The 26,596-nt window shown below is 38.3% G+C and overlaps 1 protein-coding gene across 1 annotated transcript in view; it reads right to left on the reverse strand.

Annotated features, from left to right (window-relative positions):
- Positions 1 to 1,223: 1,223 nt before the first annotated feature.
- TBC1D5 (TBC1 domain family member 5) overlaps positions 1,224 to 26,596 on the reverse strand; it is a 317,175-nt gene continuing 291,802 nt past the window's right edge. The window contains exons 19-22 of the mRNA XM_082289383.1: positions 26,151 to 26,250; positions 12,105 to 12,184; positions 11,165 to 11,341; positions 1,224 to 4,647 (exon numbers count right to left, since the gene is read on the reverse strand). Coding sequence (XP_082145509.1) covers positions 4,354 to 4,647; positions 11,165 to 11,341; positions 12,105 to 12,184; positions 26,151 to 26,250 — 651 coding nt within the window. The 3' untranslated portion in view covers positions 1,224 to 4,353. The remainder of the gene's footprint in view (positions 4,648 to 11,164; positions 11,342 to 12,104; positions 12,185 to 26,150; positions 26,251 to 26,596) is intronic.

The following is a 26,596-nucleotide window of genomic DNA, read 5'->3' on the forward strand; positions in this document are numbered from 1 at the left end:
GCATCAGCTATGCTTTTACAAGTTAAAAACAAAGATAGGTTTGCACAAACCTACCTGACATAGTCAAACAAGGACACAAGTGCTACCTGAAGCACAGTTTAGAAAATACTTTATACTTCATATATATCTGGAAAGAAATACAGCTATTTTTTATTTGGCAACATTATAGTCCTGTTTCCGGTGTGAGGTTTCTTTGGTTTTAATTTATTTATTAAACTACTGCTCCTCATCAGCACTTATTTCAGCAGTTTGGGACCAGATTCCACTGCTCAACACTGCTGCTATCAGCTGAGTTTCTGTCACTGGATTAAATCTAGCTCACTGTTTGAAAGAGCAAAACGTGGTGAAATAATGAGCATATTATTGTTATTGTTATTCTAATTTTGACAGTGTTTGTGTTGTAAAAAATCAGAGAAAAAGATGGTTCCTGCCCTAAAGAACCCATAGTTTTAGAGTCTCAAGCTGCATCCCTTCCAGCTCATTGTCTGTTTCTAGGGTTATGTACTTTGCCTCTTGCAGGATCCTCCCACATATCTAAAACCTCCCTTACCATTTCAGTGGTTAAACAAGTTGTGAGAAGCAGGCAAGCAAGTTGTCTGTGTGCATGCTTCAAGTTGCTGTGTCTCTAATGACCTTTTTTCATGCTCTTTCGTCTCTAAATTTAGCTAACTACTAAAGCCAGAGTCTAGCAGATTGGGGGACACGGGAAACACTAATGCAGAGACTGTAGATAATCACTCTCAAAAGAACAGGACAGATTACAAGAAAGTGTAATTACTATTCCGTAGCCAAATGAAGTTTATTTTATGAAATTGCACCTTTTCAAGTCTAGTAAACCCTTAAAATCATTCATTCAAGACCAATACATGAAGCACTATATCAAAAGTATTATTTAAGGGCTGATACCAAGAATCTGAAAATCTGTTCATGTTAGGATTGTATTTCAACAGACAACACTGTAACTGCCAGGCACAAGTACACCTTAAATCTGAAATGTGATCTTTTAAATAGTTGCCTCAATGCCATTTAATGAGAACATACTGAAGAATCATGGGAAAGAGTTAAGAGTGTGAATTAAAGTATAGAGATTCAGAAATGTACTGTACAGATACTAGCACTGTTAGTGAGACACAATGATGATACTATACCGAGCTTCATTATATTGTAGAAAAGTTATGTCACATTAAATTCTGGTTCATTATTTTCAGATACAAGAAATATAAAAACAGGAGATATTCTATACTGTTCAGCTGAGATAAATGGCAAGCAGTTTTATTCCCTGGATCACATATATAAAATAGGATTAAAGTATTAATAAAACTTTGTGCTTACATAGATAGTTTTTAAGTTTTAATCATCCTAGTTCTCAGAAATGGTACTTCCAGTATTCTAGTCAAAAATCTTTCCCTTTTTTGAGAAAACAGCACAAGCACAGCCCAGAAAGTTTGTTAAATCTTTCTTTAATAAAGCGGGCTAGATGTTCTTCCAGAGTAAAGATACAAAGCTCCACGACTAAATCAATACCCAGTCAAAATATGATACTGCCTTTCTGCAGTACATACAACTGACATGACATGCAAGAGACTTTAAAGTAATAAATTACAGATGTGAGATACAGTACAACAGTCTCAGATCAGCAATCTTAATGCCGCATTAGTTTTCATCAGCAATTTGCAATGCTTATAATTTTTCTATCTCATTATTGTTATACATGAACATTATGAGCAGGTCATTTCCAGAGAAAAAGAATAATCTTGTATTTTAAATGACAATTTCTCTTTCAGCATATTTTTAACATAACACGAAACAGGGTGATGATTTGACATTTTATCTAATTTACTAGTCTAACTTAATGAATATACTAAAATACTTTTAACTATCTCTGCACTATGATCAAGTATCAGAGACAACATATTTGAGACGTGGAAAGACATGGTACAACCAAAGCAGATTCATTTACTGGAGTTACTCTGATCTTATTTGTATAATCATTTCTCTGCTTTTGAAGATTTTTATCATAATCCCATGGCATGATACACATTCAGCTCATCGGTATTCACTGATTCTTCTCAGAAACTCCCCAGATCTTTATATACTTTTACTACTGTTTTAAAATATGCAATATTAAAGATACAACTAATTTACAAAAATAAAAAAACCTGTACAAATCACACTCTTTCATTGACAATGAGACTGTTCAAGAAAATAGCAATGTGATCCCTGAAACGACCCACTAGAACAGAAATCAAAAGACTGATGCTTAAAAAAAATAAAAAAGAAGTAAAAACATTTTCTCCTCCCAAACTACTGGAATCTTTGAAGGTTTATGTATCATAGAATATAAAACTTTTCTCTCTGTCCCCAGAATATTTCTTTCCTCTTTCCACAGGTACTTCTTGAACAGATTCCCCTTTGTTGTTGGTGCCACAAGCCTTGCTGAATAGGTTAAGGCTAGAAAAGCTTGAAAGACCTAAATAAATCAACAGCCACTCAATCTCCTGGCATTTAGGCAAACTCAGGGTAATAAAATAAACCCAGAGACAGGCATGCATGCTAATTGCAAAGTGATTTTTTTATGAAGCTTAAAATTAAACCAAAATAAACACCTCTCCAGAATGTTATGCATTCAAGATCTTTCATCAAAATAGTCATCTGCCTGTTCGCGTTACTCTGTTGCAGAGAGGTGTGATGCTATGCCTGCTCATAACATTCTAGTATTTTAACATTTTACAAGGCACAAATAATCTCTGAAGAACTACATGGTGGCTTTTGAACATGTAAGGATGGCAGCTACCATGTAATTACATGACAACTCTTCAGTCACTGACACAGACCTTGTAAAATCTAAGACCAGCAAATTACACGTCACCTCATCTTTGGGATACAGTACTTCATTTACAATTACAGACTAAGCAGCAAATAACTACAATTTCATAACTTTGAACAAACACAAGCTTTGCCATGCAAATATGAAGTTGTTGCATGGTACAATGTATATGCATCTTAAAAGCAAATAATGCTTTTTTTTTTTGCTGCTGTGACAGAGTGACATACTAACATTCCTTCCTCAAGCTAACTCTGTGTAGGTCCTGCAAGAGGAGTGGTCTACTCACCACCAGTTGCATTTTGTGAATTCCAACAGAGGTCAAAGGGATCAGAGAGTACAAAAAACTGCCCTCATAAACTTAAAAAAAGCTGTTATTAAATGTACTATGTACTTGATGGGAAAGAAATACACTTTTCCACAGAAGAACAAGTTATAGAGTTAATTAGAAACTTTCTGTTGGTTGACACTGCTGCACCATTATATTTCTCTTGATTAGAAATATGGAAATCATACAGGAATATATGTAAACAGAGTCTATAGAAGATAATAGCAATGAGACATAAAGTGCTTTTAATTATGAACATTTCATTTCACTTTGCAACCTTCCCTGGTAAGTTATCGTACTTGAGCTAGCTTTAGTTCAACCAGCTCAGGTCTACACTACGAAACACTGTTATTTCCCTTGCACCTACTGTTTTAACTGTGGTAGTCTGGGTAAAACTAAAAAAATCATGCCAGGGGAAGTAAAAGTAGACAAAGAGGGAAAGAGGTGAACTGGGAACTCTCAAGGGGAAAAAGTAGACAAAGGCAAATAAGGCTCTGTTGTATAGGTCCCCATTCTCAAGGAGTTTGTCACATAGTCTCCTGTAAGCACTGAGGAACAACTACACAAACCTCTGCCTTGAACATACCTCAGGCTATTGCCAGATGAAAATGAAGAAATTAGGATTCCTCAAGGGAGAACAAACTTCCTACTAGGATGATGCTTTTAATCTTTTTTATACTCATTCCCTACTTCTCTAATCACAATCTCTGAAGAAACAGTACCCTTTCCTACTCAGAAAACCCAGTCAAGCATATATTGTAAAAGGACAATATTAAATCTAGCTTGTCTTTGCTGCTTCAGGTCTGATGCCAGGTATCTACACATTTCCATTATGGTACTTAGCATATACTATTCTATCTTTTGGGAAAGCAACAGTTCTATAGTAACAAAGCTCCTAAAGTACAGTAAGAGCATAATTAAGAGTAACTGTGTATTAGAACTGGGTTTTACTGGGTCTTTATTTAAGGCAGTTATTAAAATGTATATATTAATTTTTAAAAGTAGCAAATTTATGTTGGTTTTTTGTTTGTTTGTTTGTTTGTTTGCCTTTTTATTTTAATTTAGGCTTTTGGCAGCTGAAATGGGTTACCTTTATCTATTTTCTGTCCTTGTAATCCAAAGAACTATCCAGCCCGTGGAATCATAGAAATTTGAGCTGAGTTGTAATGACTGATTTCCCAAACTCTCCCAATCTGTTTCTTTAGATGTCCAGTGGGCTGACAATAGCAAAGTCAGAATCTTTGCTGTTATTACTACTGTCGTCATCAGGGCTGGAGCTCAGGTTGCTGGAGGAGGCTGAAATGGAACCCATCAGAGGGTCAGAGAATATCAAAGAAGAACGAGACGGAGCTTCTGGCTTCACCGCTGCCTCCTTGGGTGCCTGAAGGGACTGTGCTGGCTCTGGGGCAGCACTTTTACTTCTTTCCTCTTCTTTGGAAACCATAATATAGTCATCAGCACTCTTGCTCTCACTGGTGCTTGAATCAGTTGTAGTCTGTGAAACAACAGCACAGAAAGGACTTAAAGTGAGTACCAGTGTTACCACATGACAAGGCTCATGAAGCATGTCAGGGATATGGGAATGGGACAAAGGAATAGTTATTATCCAAAAGTGGCAATGACCAAATAAAGTGAAAAATAAAGTGGATATTAACTTTGGATGACATAATTTGTTATTTCACAGAATCACAGAATATTCTAAGATGGAAGGGACCCATGAGGATCATTGAGCCCAGCCCTTAAGTGAATGGCCCATACAGGGATCAAACCCACAGCCTTGGCATTATTAGCATCATGCTCTGACCAACTGAGATAATTTAAAAAAGCATAAAATGTAACACTCTAAAAATACATTTTTTGGTATAACAGTCTTACATGTCTCACCATCATAGTGCATCCATGTAGTGACCACAGCAGCCAAGCACCAAACACATACATTACAGCTGTGAAGATTTTCAGTAATTACAGTGGGTTTCTCTAGTATTTAATGAAGTAGTTTAGAGAAATTTTTTGCTGCTTTGCATGTACAATGGCATTTTGGAGCTTGTCAGGAGAAAGGTTTGATACAACATTTTCTAGTAAAACCTTTGACTTGGGAAATCTGAAGCATATATAGACCTGATTTAGTGTGCACCAGTTTGGGTTCAAAAAATTAGAGCTCCCAGAGCTTCCAGGGTTAGTGTTGTTAACTATTTCCTAACTCTTCCAGAAAATGAGTGTCTGGGAATCCCACTTCTGACTGGTTAGACCTTGGGAAATGTGTGTCCCTGAGCACTTAGGTAGTGGCTCAAGACCACGCATCAGTGCATCAGAAAACTCTGTGAAGTCTCAATCTTATATTCCATTATACTAGCCACATCCAGAATCCCAGCTTTTCCAGTCAGAGCTGTATGTAATTAGAAAGGAAGATTGCCATGCACAGTAGAGTGGGATTTCTCACTGGTTGACAACTGGAAGCCTTTTAGCTTGGTTGCAATCCAAATGGACACCACTTTGTTTCCTTCTGCAAGAGCTGCATTCAGCTCCTGTCTAGCTCTATGTTCCTCTGGCTTTCTTGGTTGCTTTTCAGAGTAATAATGCCAAACAGCCTGTAGGTACAAGCATCCTGAAGTGTTGTGATGCCAAAACCAATATATTTGATTGCACGAATGCAAGACTGAAAAAAAGGAGAAGTAGAGAGAAACGTGTATATCCATATTTGAGGCAATACAAGCCCTTCAGCTGTGACTCTTCCAAAAAAAAAAAAAAAAAAGTAAATTCATTCTGGGGTGAAAAGAGATTATAGATATTACGGAAAAAAAAGAAAGCAGCTACAGAAAAGAAGAACAGGAATAATCTGAGTGAGATAAAGGTGAATCTGCAGCATGGTATATAAAATTGGAGTATGGAGGTCACCACAAGCATCAGCAAGCCACAGCTGGAGTTACAGTACCCGTGGCCTCCAGCAAAATTTATTTTGCAAAATTTATTCTTACAGCTGAAAATTATTTTCTTGCTTTGATTGCTGTTTATAGATCAGAATGTTCTTGAAACGGTACTGTAGAGTAGCTCAGGAAGCAAAACCCACCTGTGATTATGATTGAAAGATGAAATGAAAGAGCTGGAAGTCTTTGGATGTCATTTACATAGTCATTACAAATTGTTAAAAGTCACAATCAAGATAAATATCAACTGAATGGGAAAATATATTCAAATACAGAATTGTGCCCAAATTCATATGAATAAGGATTCAAATATCTCCCTTTCTAGTAAATTTTGAAATTTCCTGTTTTCATAATTTATAATTTTTGTGTGTTATCTACAAGTATGCAGGTATAATAATATTATATAATTAATATTACTATAGGTTTGATAACATATAATATTCTGTTTTGTAATGAACTCATTTTAATACTTCATAATTCAAATGGAAGTATCTTGAGTCCAGAGCACTGGTTAAAATTTTACCTGTCCCCATGTAAGACAGTAGTCCCACTGATAGAAATTGACATCTATTATTTTTGATACTGACTTTCCACAGAAAACTTAATAAAATTCATACAAAACACATCAGATTGGTTTTAGAAAGATCAACCACTACCCTTTGCTGAGTGTTATCAAAATTGGTGTCTAAACCTCCTGATCCACACAGAACCAGGGCAGTTCAAACGTCAAAAACTTCAAGCAGTTTCCATGAAGTTAAAACCATACAGATCTATCCTACAAGGAGATATACTTCACTGTTTGAACACTTCTGAGCTGAGACATAATTTGTTATTAATTAGCCTTTTGCTTTCATCTTGTCTGTTTGAAATGGTCTTCATGAGCTGTCAGTGAGTCAGCTGCCATCTCCAGGGGGCTGAGGACACAGGCAGCACACAACCGTGGCTCTGCGCCATCTACACAGAATCACAGAACAGCTCGGGTTGGAAGGACCTTTAAAGGTCGCATAGTCCAACTCCCACAGTGAGGCACATGGACATCTTCAACTGGCCCAGGTCGCTGAGAGCCCTGTACAACCTGACCATCAATGTTTCCAGGGATGGGGCATCCGCCACCTCTCTGGGAAACCTGTTCCAGTGTCTCACACCATCCTCATCATAAAATTTCTTCCTTATATCTAGTCTAAATCAACCCTCTTTTAGTTCAAAACCATTGCCCCCTGTCCTTTTGCAACAGGCCCTGCTAAGAAATTTGTCTCCATCTCTCTTTTAAGCCCCCTTTCAGTACTCAACGGCCACAATTAGGTCTCCCTGGAGCCTTTTCTTCTCCAGGCTGAAAATCCCCAACTCTCTCTCAGCCTGTCTTCATAGGAGAGGTGCTCCAGCCCTCTTATCATCTTTGCCACATTGCTCTGGACTTGCTCCAACAGGCCCACGTCCTTTGTGTGCTGGGGACCCCAGAGCTGGATGCAGTGCTCCAGGTGGGCCTCATGAGAGGGGAGCAGAGGGGCAGAATTGCCCCACTTGATCTGCTGGCCACGCTGCTTTGGATGCAGCCCAGGGTACAGTTGGATTTCTGGGCTTGAGTGCACATTTGGGACATGTCCAGCCTCTCACCCATCAGTATTCCCAAGTCCTTCTTAGTCAGGGCTGCTCTCAACCCCTAATCCTCCAGCTTGTATTGATACTTTTTTGAGAGCTCTTATGCCATAGTCAAAATTTCAGCACTTTGTTCCCACCCCCTCACCCTGTACAACAGAAATACACATTCCTCTAAACAACCACTGCCACGTAATGCACCTGGCCTCTTTCCACACTTCTATTTAAAAGCTCTCAGGGAATGCAAATGCTCTCAGCTCTCATTTTTCAAAATTACACACAATTATTCCAAGCTATCAAGAATCCTTTATTTCAGCCCTCACAGCCCTCACACCTCCACCTTGCCTAGGGTGACAGAGATCTCACTTAGTGAAACACTTGCCCAGCAAGATCAGTATTTTTGTCTCTGGCACTCCGCAATTTCCTAAATTCTGCTTTCAGTAATGTGTTCTAGTGCAGTTAAAAAAGCATCCTGCCCTTTAATAAAGGAAAGAAAACTACTCATCCCAATTTCTTGTTGTTACTGTTGAGCTTCCCAACATTACTTTTCATGCTACCCATACTTTTTGGTTTGGTCAAGGAGACCTCTAGCTCACTGAAGTAAAAGAGAAGCAGCAAAGCAGAGCTGTTGACTGCAAAATGCTATAAAAGGGCTTCCTGTAAATGTTTGCCTGTCCCTAGCATACACTGGTATTTTGGAACTGATATTTCCAGAGGTAAAATACCTCCTTCCTTCTTCTTTTGCCTGTTTCTGTTTCAGGAAACTCATGCTGACGTGAAGCATGTTTTCTCCCATCTGCTGCCACTACTGAATAAATGAAAAATGACAGAATTATACTTCCAGTAGCTTTGAAAGTTAACAACCTTACGCCCATTGCCATATGGCTTCTCCAAACAATTTTTCCTGATGAATATCAGCTACTAGGACCAGGCTTAATTCATTTGCCTTCACACTGTGAATGAGTTAAACTGCAAGGATACAATTCAAGAAAGCTTAGAAGAACAGCAGCTCATTTTGCCTCCTTCTTTGAACAGACATAAAGGCAAGATAATGTGTTAATTATCATTCATTATTTAGCAACAGAAGCCTTCTGTTTGTCAACTGCATGCTGCTACCAAAGCCAAACATTCCAAAAAATGCTTGATTTCTTTTAGCCTTTATCTTAATTTTTTTTCATTTTTAATTTTGCAGCTTTCCTTTCTAATGAAGGACTATATCTTTATCCTCATTTTGCAGAAAGGGATTTTGGAGGCAAAAAAGAGGAAGAGCACTTTAAAAAAAAGAGAATATGATAAAAAATTTATACTTATATAACAACCAAGCACAAAAGACCAGATTTTAATCTCAATTACAGAATAGCTACACCTGTAACTGGTCCAGCTGTCCTAGAAAATATCCCTGTAACTCCAGCAAAGAACAATCTCTACAGTACAAATAACACCAAATAAAATTAAAAGCATTACCAAAGTCACAGAAAATGCAAATATAGTAGAAATTTATTTAGCAAGAAATGCATTAAATGGCTTAGAAGTGGTTGTTTTTTAATCCCCCTGCAGCTCTCAGTAAGTAATCCCAGCATGACTCAGGGCACCAGTGCAGCCCATTTTCTTCAGCAGAGCTAAAAGCCTGGGTCACGGCCTGGTTTGGGCCAACAACTGACCCCATCAATTAACAGTCTAATATCACAGTCCACTATTCTGCAGTCTTATTTTCCTGTGTTTTATTAAAAGTGGTCCAAAGTTCTCCTCTTTTTGTTTGATTTTAGGTATGGTGGTTAAAGACAAGGGGCTCGGAAACAGCACAGACTAACTAGGGGGGAATTAGACAGACAAACTATCCCTAATTAACTAACTAGGGATACTAACAGCCCTCCTGGACTGCCATTTCTAACACTAATCTTTTTATTTCTGTCAAAAGGGCTGTTGCTCATTATCATAATTGGAATTTCCAGAAGATGAGAGGAGGCTAATCCATATCAATGTACTGCACCTCAAAATGTAAACCATGCTGTGCAGATGCCTCATTAATGCCCTGCAGCAGCTCAGCTTGTACAACCTCTACTCACATTGCTCATAGTTGACTTATGAGCAGCCTTGAAATTGTGGGACCCATGGATGCCACTCAGTTCCTGGGGCTGGATGGATTTACCCTGACTACACACTGAAAATTTCCACTGGAGAGAAATCTGTGCAGACCAGGCTTCATCAGCTCCACCCTCAACACTCAAAGAGTCCCAGCACCTCCATGATCCACAGTTTAGATCAGCCTCTGAATAAGGGCTTCTCCAGCATCAGGAGGGTCTGCACACACACCCACCCACCCACCCACCTACACAGAGCTTGCTAGTATGGTATATGGCATTCTACCTTCTAGTTTCTAGAAGTGAAAAATCATCAAAAAACCATTATTTGCCATTTTGGGGAGAAAACAGAAGGTACTTCATATAAAATGCTAGGAGATCAAGGGCAAAAATAGGAGGCCATTATATGAACAGTCCAATATGCTGTATCAGTTTAACCTATGGCTTTATTATGACAGAAAGTAGTGATTGTAATGACAACACCTAAGCAAGCAATGAAAACTTTCTAGCAAAGCTTTACTCTTTGCCATTACTGAATATAAAAAAATAAATCTTGGTATTGCCTCTAATACTGAAATGCAATTAAAATATGTTTTTTAACACAGAGTGTTCTAACTCAGGGGGATCGTGTGTAATAAAACAAAATGACCCGGTGTCATTATTTGAAAATTAATAAATATTTCCTGTGGTTCCTAAGTAAACTTGTCAAAAGTAAACTGACTGCAGACTCAGGTAGACTTTGAGGTGACAGTGCTGCCACTGATTTATGAGTGTGAGTATCAGCAGTGGGGTGGCAGACTTAGCAGAACTCCAACACAGAAATGAGCAGATACAAAAGTACTTATTTTTAAGATCACGTTTGGGTTGGACTTAGTCTTAGACAAAGAGGGCCCTTTGTCTATGAACTTGTCCTATGAATGTATGCTTTGTATGTGAAAACACTGTTACTGATTCAAGGAGAAAGTCAATACAATGAAGTAGAAGGTAAAAGCAACCTCCTTGCTATTTCCTTTTTGGCACTGACCATGAATACACTGCAATGCAGTTAATCAGCTCTTACATAATGGGATCCTGGAGGACAAGGACAATGAGAATAATCATGTGGGAACATTTACCTGCAGTTTTTACATTTTTTGGTAGGAAATTAATCTGTGATTCTTTGATTCAACAGTGTGAAAGAACTCCCCCCAAACACTGCCTACCACTTAGACTTAAATATCTGCGTGTGGAGCGTAAGGCTACAATAAAAATAATTGATTGGAATAGGACAGTACCTAGAGATATGCTTTTAACCCACTCTCCATATGGACCAGGAATGCTGGTGTGTCCCACGGAATGTCTGGACATGCTAGAGGAAGTCTTCAAAATATGGAAGGCCACCAATGGCCTGCTTGAGATGTTTTTATTTTACCTGTTGTCCTGAGATGAACTGTTGCTTTGTCATGACAGGTCCCTTTAGAACATCACCTGCCCCCTTGTTCTGATTATTGGAACAGTAATGATCATCAGCAATAGTGATTTGCTCATTTTCTTCAGCTTCCAGCTGGCTCTGGTTGAAACGCAATGAACCTTTCAGGATATCCTTGATCTGTTGTTGAATAGGAGGGGAAAAGACGTAAGTTAAAAATTGGGAGGAATTCTACATTTTCTAAAGCTCTGCAGACTGCTTTAATACACCATTTCCCCAAACTATTTGCTTTCAAAAGATAGGAAGCAAGTCAATAGTCATACCTATACTGGTTAAATAAATAAATAAATAAATAACAGTGGAGTGTGGTTTTATTAGAGTCTGGAAAACAACTATCCAGGAAATCAAAAGAGAATAAAACTGTTAAGATTATTGCCTGCCTCATTATAGGTTTAACATATGTCACATTGTTCCTCATAAAATGTATTTTGAGGGAGCAGAGGGCAGTATAATCAGAGCTACAGATGCTCAGCAGCATTCTCATTTTATGTATGTAGTATTTTTTCCTTTAATTCAATGACGCTCAAGTGTTGTCACAATGAAATAATGGGGACACAGGTGTAGTTCTTGTCTAGCAAGTACATTTTGCATTAAGAAAAATGATAGCATGGCTTAAGTCCAGCACTTGGTGCTGCACTTCTTTAGTTTTGATTTGAGGCCTCCAAAACTTCCACAGGAGCAAATACTGTGCAAGTCGTTTGAACTCTTCACAGCTGAGTTTTATCGTTACAAATAAAAGAACACTACAAGGTTTGATGCACTAATAAAACAGCTACAAGAGGACAAAACAGCAGTATACGAAAAGAATAAAATAGGAGAAAACAAGAGAAAGGATTAAAAGCTCTGAAGGGCACAAGAAGGTTAAGCTAAGCAATAGTAATACCTGCTTCAAACCAGCCAAAGAAACCAGAATTTCATCTTCTTTTTCCAAGCGTTCTTGCAAAATGACTTCCTGAATATTTCCTGTAACATCAAAAGAAAAGAAAGGTAAAGAGAGAAACATCCTAAATAAACTCTAACGTGCTGTTACTTACCACTGACTGATGCTTTCAAAACAGCCTTCTGTTTGAGCTGCAAACACAATTCCATATCCAAACCCAGAGACTGACAACCTTATTAGCTGCAGAGGTGAGGCCAGCCTGAGCCTGGCACTGCTGCCAGGAAGCCTCCAGCAATGCTCTGCTCCTGCAGGACTTCTGTTGCCCCTGTGTACCAAGGGACTCAGGCTACTACTGGCCCCTGGAAGACCACACCAGCCTCTGTGTTACGTACAGTTTTGAACTTGAAAATGCTTCGGAAAGCATTCAAAAACAGTTAGACAAATCTGCTGCATCTCACAGAAAAGTTTAGGTAGAAACACAGCAATCTTCATCTTGGTCCCATGGCCACCGCAGATGCTAGAATACTCTTTATAGAAGGACTATAAAAAGTTTCATTCCCTTTCCAATCTCTTTTTTTAGGTAAAAGACCCAGGCCTGAACAAAATTTTGACAGAAGGAGCAGTGCAGTAGCAACACTTAAGGAGACTCTTGCCTTCCATACCCACACAGTGTGGTCTGTCAAGGATGTATTTCACTACCCCAGCATAGAGTGTTTGCAGGAAGACAACCCCAGGCAGCGCTACAGTCGAACACAGCCTGGAGAAACTACAACTCCAACAAGCCTGCAGACTCTTTAAACTATGTCAGATCATTCTCTAGCTTCCTAGCTCCTACTTTCCTCCTCTTTAAGAAAACAGCAAAGATTTCTAGTGACAGATTGGCAGAATGAGATGGTCTCTGTCAACCGAAAATGTCAGGATACTCCTTTGTGTCCCCCCTGTCTTACATACACAGACTGAGCCCAAATCCCCCAGTGACACTTATTGGAGAAGAATGCTTTGCTGCTCATGAGTATCTGTATCCCAGGTACTTCACAATTAGAGCTTTGTACCATTAATCCACACCTACATTGCATTTGTTTGTTTTTAAAAATGTCCTGCATGTTCAGGCCTCAAATCAGTGAAAAGCCAGAACTACTCTAACAGATGATCCTGACACGGATGAATATGATGACACTGCCAACTCTGACACAATATGAAGTTTCAAGTACAAGCACTGAGTAATTTGGTATGAGTTTTGTGTTTACAGAATAAATAGCAAAATAATGAGATGTGGGAGACAGGACAAGAAGAAAGATTAGAAGTGGAGAGGTAGATTTAAAACCTGTGTATAAACACAAGTTTGAAATTGAGTTGGGGCCAGAAATCAGTAATGAATATAAAGGAAGAATGGGAAGGGCAAAGCGGAGAAAGGATCCATGTCTAAGTACTAGATGAACCACTAAAAAGCAATCTGAGACGTAGAAGGAATGAAAGAGGCTAGAGCCATGAAAAGCAATAGCTGACAGAAGTCAAGGAGATGTGATCAAGGTCAAGAACATCAGTGAAGGTACTCAGCTTTGCATAAGCAGCCTACGTGAACAAGCAGATCTATGCCCATGTTATTTACTATACTACAGAGGCAATGTCCTGCAGCAATGTACAGTTCTCAAATTGTTGTACAATTGAACAATGTCTAACAGAAATTTTACATGAGAAATACACTGCATTATGATGGCTGGAAATAAAAAAACCGCAGATCTTTCCGCAAATATGTAGCATCTTGAATTGAGACAACCCATAATTGATTCAACATTTTACTTGCTTTTTTACTTTACATCTAAATCATCTAGTCTCTCAACTTGCTAAGTAAAATATATTATATTTATTTATAAAAGAATAACTTACATTCTCTTTTCCACTGTTTAACAAAAATGCATGATTTCCTTCTTTTAAAAGTTCAGAATTTGAAACATCAGAAGTCCAAAGTCTTCAGAGGCAGGACAGCCATGCTTGACCACAGCCTGAATCACTGAATTCAACTGTCTTTTCCATTTCTCAGCATTAGAAAGAAAAGTATTCCATAGTGTTTGATCCCCACATAAATTAAACCATATATTAAAAAAACTAAGGTATGCATACAGACTAAGCAGATGGACCAAGAAAATAATTCAAAACAAACCTTCAACGTGCTGAAGACTAAATGAAGGAAATCTAAAAAATTGGGACAAGAGCAAAACAAAAGCTGAAAGGTATTCCATATGATGTAGAAATACTCTACTATTGTTACTGCTCTTTAGAGATGATTTATAAGTCAATGTTTTAAAAAAGTGGAAAAGAATCTATCATCACTGCAAAACCCAGCTATAACCATGTTTGAAGAGCCAGTACACTGAGAAATTTCTAAAAACTTATGAATGGAATATGATAGCTACCCAGCAGTAAAAATTAATAGAAATGTTTGTATAATCACATATTTACTTTAGCAAGATTAATGCCAGATTTTAATAGCAGTTTTAGAGGGAAAGACATTAGGAGCAAGAAGGTAGGAAATACAGCCAGTAAGCAGCAACTGAAACATAAAGGCATAAATTCGGATGTCCTTCTCTAGTGCAATGAAACAGAAGGAAGGTGGAATTCCTTGTGGAATTGGCAGTGAATCCTTTTCTTAAATATGTCCTTGAACTGCATACGGTTTCTAATCTGCTGCCCTCATCTCTTTTGAATGAAAAGTTTTTGAACTTTCAAATACATGGAAACCAAATTTACCAGTGCTCATTCTTCTTGCCTGGCTAATGAGTAGAGAAGAATTAAAAAAGTAATCCTTAGATGAGAGAAGCATACAGGCAATGTGATTTTGCATGAGTGCCTCCTTGATCACATCCTTCTGCTGGGACCACCCTTTGAAATCCATGTGGACTAGAAGGAGAGGTGGGAAGAAGAGGAGGGATGGCAAGAAACTTGGTATGTACCCTGGAGCTCCTCTCCTGTGAACAGCTATGCCAGGGCGCAGCATCCTCCTGGGGTGGGACTCTCATCCAAGCCTTTTCCCACTGCTGGGGGGACCTCATAGGGCAGTCAGTTGCCGAGATGGAGAGGGAGACTAAGCTCTCATGTGCAGAGAAAAGCTTCTTATTTTAGCTTTCTGTATCTCAAAAGATACCCTTGCAACTAGAAATACTTTAAAAGATACTATTTCAAGAGTGCTAGGATGTGGGGTATGCCCAGCCACTGCCCTGGAGGGACGTCTGCTGAGATAAGGAGATTGACCAATCTCCCAGCAGGACTCCCTGGAAAGGCAACCACTTCTGTGGTCATGGCGAGGAAAGGTAGACCCACAATCCTTTGGGGGACCCTATGCAGATCATTCTGTAACCCATTGGTCTGTCCCAGACCCTCTGTAATCCATTGGTCCCCTTGCTGATCCCCTGTATCCCTATAAAAGACTAATTCACCTCTGTAAAGAGAGAGCTCGTCCCCGGCCTTCCCTTCGCTGGAGGGGACCCATAATAAAGCTGCCTCTGTGCGGAACCAGCCACACGAACCTCTTGTCTCTCTCTCTGGTCTGGTTTGGCCTGGAGGCTGCCCTGCAGAGCTGAGCTGGAATCACGAGCTGATATCACTAAAGAGCTGACAGCTTCTGCAAGGGCTCCTCTGCCAGCAGCTGAGAGGAAGACACTGGACCTCGGGAAGGCGATTCCTTTTGGGACCATCTCCCCGGACCGGTCACCTCTTCCTGGGTCAAAGCCGCTGACCCCCTCACCAGCTGTAATACTAGGAAGCATATGTGATATGATATTGCTCAGCTGAAGGACTTTTACTTTAAGCTGAGATGTATAATTTAATTATTCTTCCTTCACAGGAGATGTTACCGTACTTTGAGAGAAGTGATTCATGTATATGAATGAATTGGCCACATACTGGTTTTTTTTCCTCATCTGCTGCTCTATATCAGTACCTCACAGATTTTTTTTTCTTTTAATAAAAAAATAACTATCTTTAAAAACCCCTGCAGATGTCAATTTGGAAGTGAAAACACCTTCCTAACTTTAAAAAAACCCCACTGATACAATGAATCAAACAAACCGATCATGTGATTTCTGTATCATTCAAAAATGAGTCCAGTTTGATTCTACACTATAAATATCCATCTATTGGGATAGCTGTTGTTATTCAAAAGTTATCAAAATCCTATGGTACATAGAAAACTAAGGTTAAGGTCAAATATTCCTGACTGCTTTGTTTGGGTTTTTTTTCCCTTTCTTTCAAGATTTCATTTAGCTGATGCCAAATGTTTTCTGCAGAAAAAGACAATATTTCTTTATTCAGTGAAGTTCTTAATAGAGGAAAATAATAAGTGAATTTTGCAGCTTCTCACCTGGTGATCAGAGCACTGCTGTGAGATGTATAAGATACCAGACAGCCATTACAAGACTCTGGATTTGTTTCAAAATAGTGCTAACAAATGTCTGACTATCACAAAATGAACTGTCATACCCTGACTGATCCTGACTAAGCCTCAGAAGTACTGGAGCTGTAGAACCAGTTGTTCTCTTCAGAAGTCAGCAACATCATCCATTTTGATGGATGCCCTCAAACCAGATTCAGAACTAAAAGGATGCCTTTTATGTAATGGACTAGAATTAATTTTGGGTACTTATTCTGAAGTGAGCAGACTCGTTTAAATTTGATAGGTACTAGATCAGTAAATCAATGATTAGTTCCTGAGTGAGACCGTGAACAGCTGCCTTGATATACTTTAAATCCAACTACAACTACAGAGCAGGAACATGCAAATGATTGCATTCATGTTCTTCTTTTCTACAAAATACGGAGAAACACTGTAGCAGGTAGTGATTTTGTTAGTAACAGTTGAAACAACTAAAAATTATGATGAAATATCTTTTTTATTTCTTGTTCTTACAGTTATGGCAAATTGTGAATCACTTTACATGCAAAGTCACTGTAGAAGTAATTTCTTAAAAAATCAAGATTTCTGTTTCCTTCCCCTAAATTAATTGCTAAATTTTAAACTGAAGTCATGCTATCACCCTCTCTAGAGCGACGAAAGAGGGAAAACATCCACAGCAGCTTCCAGCAGGAAAATTAGAGAAAGCTTATGCTCTCTGAAGATTGAAATACTCTATACTGCATCATGGTGTGAGCAGTCACTGCTGAGTTCCCAGGCCAGGGAAAGGGGCTATTCAAAATTTTTCTCTCTGAATGCAGAAAAGCTGTTAGGCTTGGCATAATTATTTTAGAGGCTTATTAAATAAAGTAACTTTCGCTGAAAATTTTGCTCGCATTCAATACAGATTTTGCAAGAAACCCACCCAGAGCTGCACTAAATGAATGGGAAAACTTGTCTGCTGTAGACAAGGTCCCCTCAGGCATCTCTTCATGCCCATTCATCCAGAAGACAGATCTGCACCTCTTCCCTTCCACTGAGGAGGTGGGAGACAAACACCCTGCCAGATGAAGGCACAAACCAAGACTTGACAGAAAATCAGATGGATGCGGTGAAAACTGAACACAGGAATAACTTTAACGCCCTCGTTCTCTGAGGTTCTTTGTTTTCTCCCGCACTGCTGCCTTTGTGCAGCGCATCTCTCTCCTAATGATTTCTATTTTAAGCTGGTCTCTGTGGGGCCTTTCCAGGAAGATGACTCCTGATGAGAGGAGCCAGCTTGAAATAGCTGCAAGCTTTATTAGGAATGCTGCTTTTCTACTACTAGTTCCTGATCAATGACGTGTGAACAAGCAACAGTGCCAGAGTCACGTTAAATTGACTTTTTCACCCTTGCTTTTCACTACTGAGAAGGGAGCTCAAACTTAGAATGCAAAAGTACCTTCTCACTTGCACCACAGGCAGGAGGAAGGAGAGAACTAAGGGTATTACTACACCTCCTTTTTCCAAAAGAGGAAAGCCAAAAATTCCTAGTGCTCCCATACACGTCAAGGCACAGCCGACTCTCTGTACTCATACTCCAGTACTTTTGTATGGTTGTCTTCATGAAATCAGGGTTTACAGAAAATGTTTCCAACATTCCCTGCACAATATACTAGTGATAGCAAGACTGCCCTTTCAAGAACATTAGGGGGCTGGAAGGACAGACTGGGACTTTAGCTTCTGATAATCAGTCTTTCTCTCTTTTCACAACAAATACTGCTTTCCTACCTGTACTAGGTCAGACTGAGCAGGAAAATGAACTCTAGACCTCAACACTGCTTTGTGGCCTTTCTAGAAAAACTATGCTGTATGACATAGTGATATTGCTGTTTAATAATGGAGCTCAGGATGTTTCCAACTACTGCATTCTGTCCAGCATTAAAAATGTGAATGACAGGAGTTAAATTCCCTTCTAAAACAATAGTGTTTGTGATTTACGCGTTGATGAAGGTAACACTGCTAAGTAGCCTTTCATTTACCTATCTCACTGTGAACATCAACATTTATAGTAACAATTACACATTATATTAAAAGCATCACATAGCAACATTTGAGTATTAAAGAACTCAAAGATCCTAAAAATCCAAAGTACGAAATCATCTGTGAAACACAGTATTCTTTAAAACATTTATTTGAATATAAATGACGTATTTATACAGTGTTGAATATGAGTGATGTATATATACTTCTGATTCATGTGTTGTATGGAGCAACAACACTACCAATATTTAAAGTGCGGTAATGTTCATGACATCAGAGAAATATGTAGTAAAAAGTTACCAATCATCAACTCATAGCAAGGCACAGAATTGCAGATGTACAAAGAAGGAGACTGGTAGGGTCATGAAGCCATTTTGTCCATCCCTTGCCCAAAGACACGATCAACTCTTAGCTGTGAACTCTAATTTACACATGGTAAGCAGATTATGCTTAACATACACCTTACATCTGTATATTTATGGAAAGAATGGGGAAACGAACAATTTAGTCATACAACAATTTAGCTTCTGCTAAGGTTTTATTCCCTTAAACTGGAATTGGAAGAGAAACCACTGCCTAAGAGATGCTGGAAAGGAAAAGGTGGATTGTCAGTGTACTTTAGTATGAGGGAGACGCTCACCGAGCAGCAGGAAGGAAGCAATGGGAATTCACTGAAAGATGCAAGGAAAGCTGTTCATCAGGTAATGAGGAGCTGTGTAAGCTTCATTATTTTAATCTCCTTTTCACTCAGACTACTGGGATGAAAGCATCTGTGGGTACCTACCACAGCTGGACTTTCAGGACAGGCATGGCTGTTTTAGAAACAAAGTAGGCTCTGAGTTGAACCAGTTGTTTTTGACCTTAAGAGCTACCCTTAAGAGACAAAAAGGTGGTTAAAATTCATGGGGCATGAAGAATTACACTTTTATTCTTCATATATATATATATATATATCTCTGTAAAATCACCAGAAGTGACAGTCTGAAAGTAAGTCTGTATACTTAGTACACAACAAATATTTGTTGTATAGACTTATGCTATACAACAAGTATTTGTTTCCCAGTAAACATTCCTACATTTAATTTAATAAATTTGCTAATGTCCTTTCTTTATAGGCTGTTTTTAAACGTTATCTTACATCATTATTCCTAACCAAATACAGCAATTCCCTTAGACTCATGGGCCTGTGTTTGATGTGGCCTTTTTTACTGATAACATTTCTAATCGCACTGGATTTATAAACCACGGATTATTTTATTTATGTCCCAAGCATAAGAGAACTCATTTAATGCATTTACTTCCTCAACAAATGCTGAAGTATTTCATTTCAGCACAGGGCAGAAAAATAATTTCCATTTCCTTTTATCCTTACAAAAATGTCATAACCTTTCATCTCATCACATGACACATAAAACAAGAATTCAGTACTATCTTGCACACATTTAACAAGCACTGTGTCAAGACCTATATAGGTCAGTATGTCAATCCCTAAATATTGAGCATTAAATCAACTTTCTCCTCTCCTTTCCCCACTGTAAATGATCCTTATAATACAATGCATCCTTATAACAACTGCACTGACTGTTAAAAGAGGAATGAAATCAGTCTAATTAAACCTTTAATTTCACACAACTAAAATTATACTAGCAACTATATCCTTCAAGTTTTTATTTCTTTGTTTTTATATTTTTTCTTCCTTGCTCATGGTGCTTGCAATAATCACAGTGAGAAGGTGGCTTTGAAACATTTTTAATAAGTCTTCCAAATAATATTTGTCTGGGAGATGTCAGGAAGTACTAGTGGATCTTACAAAGTGCCAACACTGCTTGATGTTTGTGGCACGGACATGTCCTGTGGTCCCATCCAAAGAACTCTCAAAAGATTGGCTTTCATTTTATTTGTTACCATGATGCCATAACTTCTGGGCATTTTGTAAATACATACAGTTTTTACAGGCTACCTATGAAAGCTGAGAGCTGATATGCCATTCCAATGGCAGGAAGCTGGTGGTGTTTAGAAGAATGGGAGATGAAAACTTCACTTTTCCACATCCCTTCCACAATCCTCGATGGAGGGGCAGAGATGTAGTGGAATACTGGTGAAGGACATAGCAACATATTACAGATAGCAGGAGTGAAATTGGAAAATGCATCATAAGGAAAAGCCAACAGCCCTGTATGGGTAGCTCAGAGAAGGATTTGTTGGCTTTGGCTTAGTGAAGCCATGATGCTTAAGCATGAACTTACTAGATGTGGGTCAGAGCTAAGAGGTCTTTGTGATGTTACCTCCAAGACAAGAAGTGATTTAAAAACCTGGATATTGAACAACATATTTCTGAGACTCATCTGAATCTCCCTCTGGCAGCTGGTTCAAGTTAAGCAGTAACAGTATGAAGGTGGAGTTAATAAAACCAGGCAGACTTATGTTTCCTCTGTATAATTGGGTACCTTTGCACATATTTCTAGGGTTTTGTGCAGAACCCTGTGAGCTAACCCTTTGCAGAGCTGGTATGAATCCTCAGGGCTTATTAGCTGAGGCTCTATGCAGCAAGAAAGCAGCTAAATTGCTTCTGAATCTCAGCTAGCTGGGGAAGCAACCTTCTGCTTATAGTGCTGCCCTTAAGCAAAAGCAAGTGTGGAATGACCTTAGTTTCTCTACTTTTATAATCTGATAAATTGCCCATCAAAAAAAAAAAATAGTTTCTATATAAAGATCTCCATATGCAAGTTAATACTGAACCAATGTTCCTTTAAATTGCCCCTCATGAAAAGGACTTCCTGTGCTACATGTGTAATTATCTGGTAAACTTTCTCACACTTGGAGGTCTGAAACCATGTCTCTGTTGGAAAAAAATGGTAGGTTCTTCTGTCTCAGATAACAGTGATGGATTGGTTCCTGTCCCATATAAAGAAACAACACTTTGAAACTGAGCACTTTTCGCTTCGGAACAAAACAGGCAAGTTAATAAAGAACCTCCACAATCTCTCATATTGGTACTTGCCTATGGAGGGCTGATACTTCTCCAGGGCTTTAATTTACTTTTTGTTAAGAATCTGCACTTTAATTGTGGCCTAGTGCAGACATGGTTCAAACTCTAAAGATACTGGAATAGCAGATGGTGTCAGACGACAGTGTCATTAGCTGGTGTCACCTGAACTGCCATTTAACACTGCTTGGTTGGCTTGAGCCTGGGATGTAACAAAGCTTTGCTCTTTGAGACCCTCCAGACTGACATCATGTTGAACCAACACCTCAAACTCAGTCCCATGTCCAAAGTGAAGGACAAGAGAGGAATCTTCCAGGAGATACTATAAGACTCTGAGTGCTGTTTGTGTGCAAGACAAATTTTTCATAATCTATTATAAGACATAAGACAGATGTCACATTTACCAGTTACCAGGAGAAATCTTTCTCTGAATGCACTTGCTAGCTTGATGCTTTTATTTTCATACAGTGAAAGAAAGGAGGAAACAATCAAAATTCTTCAAAAAAGAAGTAACATTATGACAGATAATAATATTGTAATACTTAAATGGTGTATTATGGTTTTCTGAATCATTGAGCCTTGAGGAATTTACATGCACTAACAGTAGAGTATCTCCCAAAAGAAAAATGCTAAAGAACATGACCATATTTCTGAAATCACCAGTGACACATACTATTTTCTGAAAAAGGCCAGTGTCTGTGAGAAAGTAACATCAGGAAAATATATTTGTGATGATGCTGGAGCAGTGATAGCTATGGCAACTATACTTTTTCACTATTAGCTGAGTAATATTCTGCATTTATTTTGTGAACAAAGCCACATGACAGGTTTCAAGTTTGGATGTATCTTCATTGCAGTAATGGAAAAACTGAACACAGGATTTTTTTCTTTTTTTGAAAGCTATGACAAGCTTGTGAAAACAGGTGGGAACAGCAGTAAAACCTGCTTCCCTGTATTTCCATTTTACATATCTAAATTTCAACATTTGTCCTTGAAGGCATTAAAAGGAATTTCCCCTTAGCAGTACTCCAGTGGTTAAGGGAGAGAGGGAAGAAATAAAGCTCTTTCTAATACACAGCCCTAAGACGGAGACAAAGATCAGAGAATGACTTTCCTCCATTTCAATAATGAAACCCTATTTCTAATTTCTACCCATAGCACTAAGTAGCAATATTTCAGAATCATCATTCATTCCCATGGTAACATGCCCTGATATTACAAGCAGTTAATTATGTCGTTGCCATGTTGTAGACTGTGGGGTTTATTTACAGAAGGAGATAAACATTTAATGAAAGCATCTCTGAATATATGAACAAAATAAAAACTGCCATTCTATCCCTCATATTCAAAACAGATAGATAATTTCGTGGTTATTTTGATAATTTCTCAGCTACAACACATCATCTCTGTCATGAAGTAACTGCACCTGACTGTTGTCTGGATCCTCCTTGTAAGGGAAAGAACCTTGAGAAAAGACAGCCAAAAAATCCTCAACTGTCTCACTATAAACCACAAGCAGAATATTCTGTAATTGTTTGACATTGTGATAATTTTGTGGCAAATGATCACTGGATATGCATTTTTATAAGCCTAAATTAATATTGTTTTGTTATAAAGTGACCTGCAAATGCAATGCATCATACAGGAAAAAGAATATTGGTTGAATAATAATGTCTGAAAAGAAAGGTTTACAACATCAATCTAAAAAAAAGGGAGGTTTTTAAGAATAAGCAGCTTAAATTTTATCAAATTTAAAAGGAAGGCCTGACTACTTGACTGACATATTCATAATTCATAAAAATGTTGGCTGTTTGCTGAAAGAATTAGTTCTGTAAGGTGCCTCAACTCTTATATTCCTGCATGTTTTCATCAACAATTTAGACAACTATTAAATGTATAATAGTTATGTCTGCAGTTAGAAGGGTAGAAGAAAACGCAGTACATCACAGAGTTACCTGAATTATTCATCTAAAAAGCCAAACAGCAAGAAGTGAATTTTAATATCGTCAAATGCAAGGAATACATGCGGAAATGAACATTTCCTGATTTTACCCACAGGATAAATGCCTCTGTTTAGAAAGCTGTGATTCACCAAATTTTAAAGGTCATAACATACTACCACCTCAAACTATCACTGTATCAAAGAGCACTAATGTGATGCTGCATTAAAAATATTTAAAAAGAGCAATGCCACATGAGAGTAGAGAGATGACCTTCCCTGTGCTAAGTAACCACTTTGCTGGGCCCAGTGCTGGAACAGCATATCCTGATATGATTAACCCACTGGAAAAGACCTATGAAAATCCTGAAGAATTCAAAGGAAGACCACAAAAGTGATCAGGTCTAAAAAGTAATGCACATAAAATGAAACATAGTGTTCTACTTAGCAAAGACAGTGTTGAGAGATTATCACTGCATGTAGGTAAGTTAAATGAGGATTTTCAACTTTGCTATTAAAAATGCTACATGAACCAAAAGCTGGGTGATGAAGTCAGAAAAATTCAGCTGCAGAGGAAGAAGTAACATCCTTGAAGTTAAGTGTTCTGGCAGTTTACAAGAGGAGTGATATAACTCATCTGCTCTGCAGTTTCTGAAACAAAGCAATTTTTATGGGTAAACAGATACCTGGGGGAGAATCAGATCAGGTGCGGTAGCAGCCCCTGCTAACTTTTCCCTTCAGAAATGACCAGATATGCCCTTGAGTTTTATTTTGCTGCCCTTCTCTGAAGCCCTGAGTAGTGTATGGACACTGGAGATAACCCTCTGGGGGTATTCTGTGGTGCTGCAGAGAATCCATTTTCTTGCACAGCCTGCTGGCATGTGCTGCATGGACGGACAGATTTCAGGTCAGATGGGATTTTGCACATCAGCAAGAATCCTGGTGGGTTTTTTTCCTGCCTTGACGTGGATCATCTGCCGCCTGATTTGGGGATACCTAAACTCATCAGTTTGCTACAAGTGCAGAGGCTGTGAAGGTTGGTGGTGTCTCTGTCTCTTTTGTGCTCTGTTTATCACTCATAACTGTTAATCTCTATAGGATATAAACACCTTAGTGTAAGATGAATTTTACAAAGTTAATAGTCCATGACGGTGACAAGACACGCAGGAATATTGCGAAGAAGTACAGGGAGTAGACATGGAAGAGACTAGGCTGGCAGGCTCTGAGAGCTTTGCAGGGGTGCCACAATGCACCTAGCACTGCCCGCAGCCAAAGCTGTCTAATGGATGGCTTTCCCTGTCCTGTGAGGGTAACAAACCACTCCACAATGCTCCTGGGAGACTACTGGCCCTCCATGTTTTTGTTTCCAATATATTAGGGAAAAAGAATTTAACACCTGGATATGATCACAGATCTTACGCTTTCAGTTCATGAATCCAGTGCTGAAAGGCAGACTGCTTCAAGGAGCTTTGGGTTTATTCTGATCTCTGGTGCAGCTATAGTTGGTGAAATATTTATGCTTGGAACTGATACCCTTACTAAACAGTCCTCATCTTCTTTCCCAGAGGAAAGAAACTTCAGCTTTTCTTCTTGACACAGCAATCTTTTCCCCATCATTTCAGTAGCTAATAATTTATCCCCTTGCTTGTTTCTAATCTCATCATCAGTCATGCGCCTTCACAAAAGCAACACAATACATCAGACTAAAGCTTTTGGGGTTAGAGGTTTAGACTTGGCTTTTCAAGGCTGTGATTCCCAACTTTCAAGCAATACAATATTTATAGCTTTTCCTAGGCTTGTAACAGTGGCTAGTAAAACACCCACATAAAAGAAAATAAAAATACAATATGGCTTTCTCATCTGAACCTTCTGACCTGGCAAACTTAGATATCACATGCTTAGTTCTACCCACTGAAATATTCAGCTTTAATTTGTTTTGCTCAGATATTGCAGACCATAAATAAATCTTAAAATTATTGCATTTTTGCCCTGATTTCCCATCAATGGGGCTTTTTCACATAACTAAATATACTAATGTTTAGAGTTCAGTTCAACACAGTTTAAAAATACCACTTTTATCAAAACCTGGTTAAACATATTTACACTTGATCTGAGTGAAGCTTTTTGTTTACCTTCTCTGATTTGTCTTGGCAATATGTAAGCAGAATTTTAGACTGAGTATTTGCTGACTCTGTTCCCTATATACTGACTTTTATCTTACTATATTCCTTCTGGTCTGAGACAAATACTAAAAACTAGCCAGCCTATAGTAACACATTTTAACATATTGAAGGTGATCATAGATTATGGAGATGTTACATTTAATGGAAGTATATGAATCTTATACAGCTATTGCTGTACACATCAAGTATTACTGTGGGACTGTTGAACTGCAAATGGACTCCAAAACTGTAAGTTCACATGGTTTGAGCTCCAGCAAGTCTCTTACAATACAAGAAATTAAAGGCATCTGTGCTAAAATGCTTCTTTTTAGTATCATCAGCGGCTATCCTACTCCCAAGTTTAAAAGTACGACAGAATAAAGATACAGTGGCTGGCAGCATCTGATAGAACAACTGAGCACATCAATTCAATCTTCATCATGGCTTATAATATAATATGCACTGTACTACATAAATACTGGTTTAGTTCTAATACAAGCATTGAAAGAGCCTTTGCAAAGACTTACAGGTTAATACAAGGTACTGCACTTACCAAGATGCGTGTTCATCATCTTTGCACAGTATTTGCACATGGCTTCCAAATCATTTAGCTGTCCTTGTAGGAATGAAATCTGGGCCTCTAATTCCTCCTCCTACAATTAAGAGATTATTAGCATTAAAACCCCCAAAATTTCTATCATGCAGAGTAAAAGTAGTAAGTTAAACCTTGACATGCTTAGACCTCTTTTAACTTTTTCTATTCCTTTGTTCTTGGAAAATTTTGTCATTTCAGGGAAATAGGGTTTGGTTTTAATATTTCAATATTTATTAGTACTATGCTTTTTCTTTTAAAAGAGTTAAATAAAAATCTGTCTATATTGACCTCAGAAAGGTTAATGATTCAGAATTCTTTTGTAGACTAGCTACCTGGTTTTGGTTGTGCAAACACAGTACCACAGTAATGACTGAACAAACTCAACAAATGAGAAAAATTCTAAT

The sequence above is a fragment of the Coloeus monedula genome (genome assembly GCF_965178545.1).
Source record: "Coloeus monedula genome assembly, chromosome: 1".
Taxonomy (NCBI): domain Eukaryota; kingdom Metazoa; phylum Chordata; class Aves; order Passeriformes; family Corvidae; genus Coloeus; species Coloeus monedula.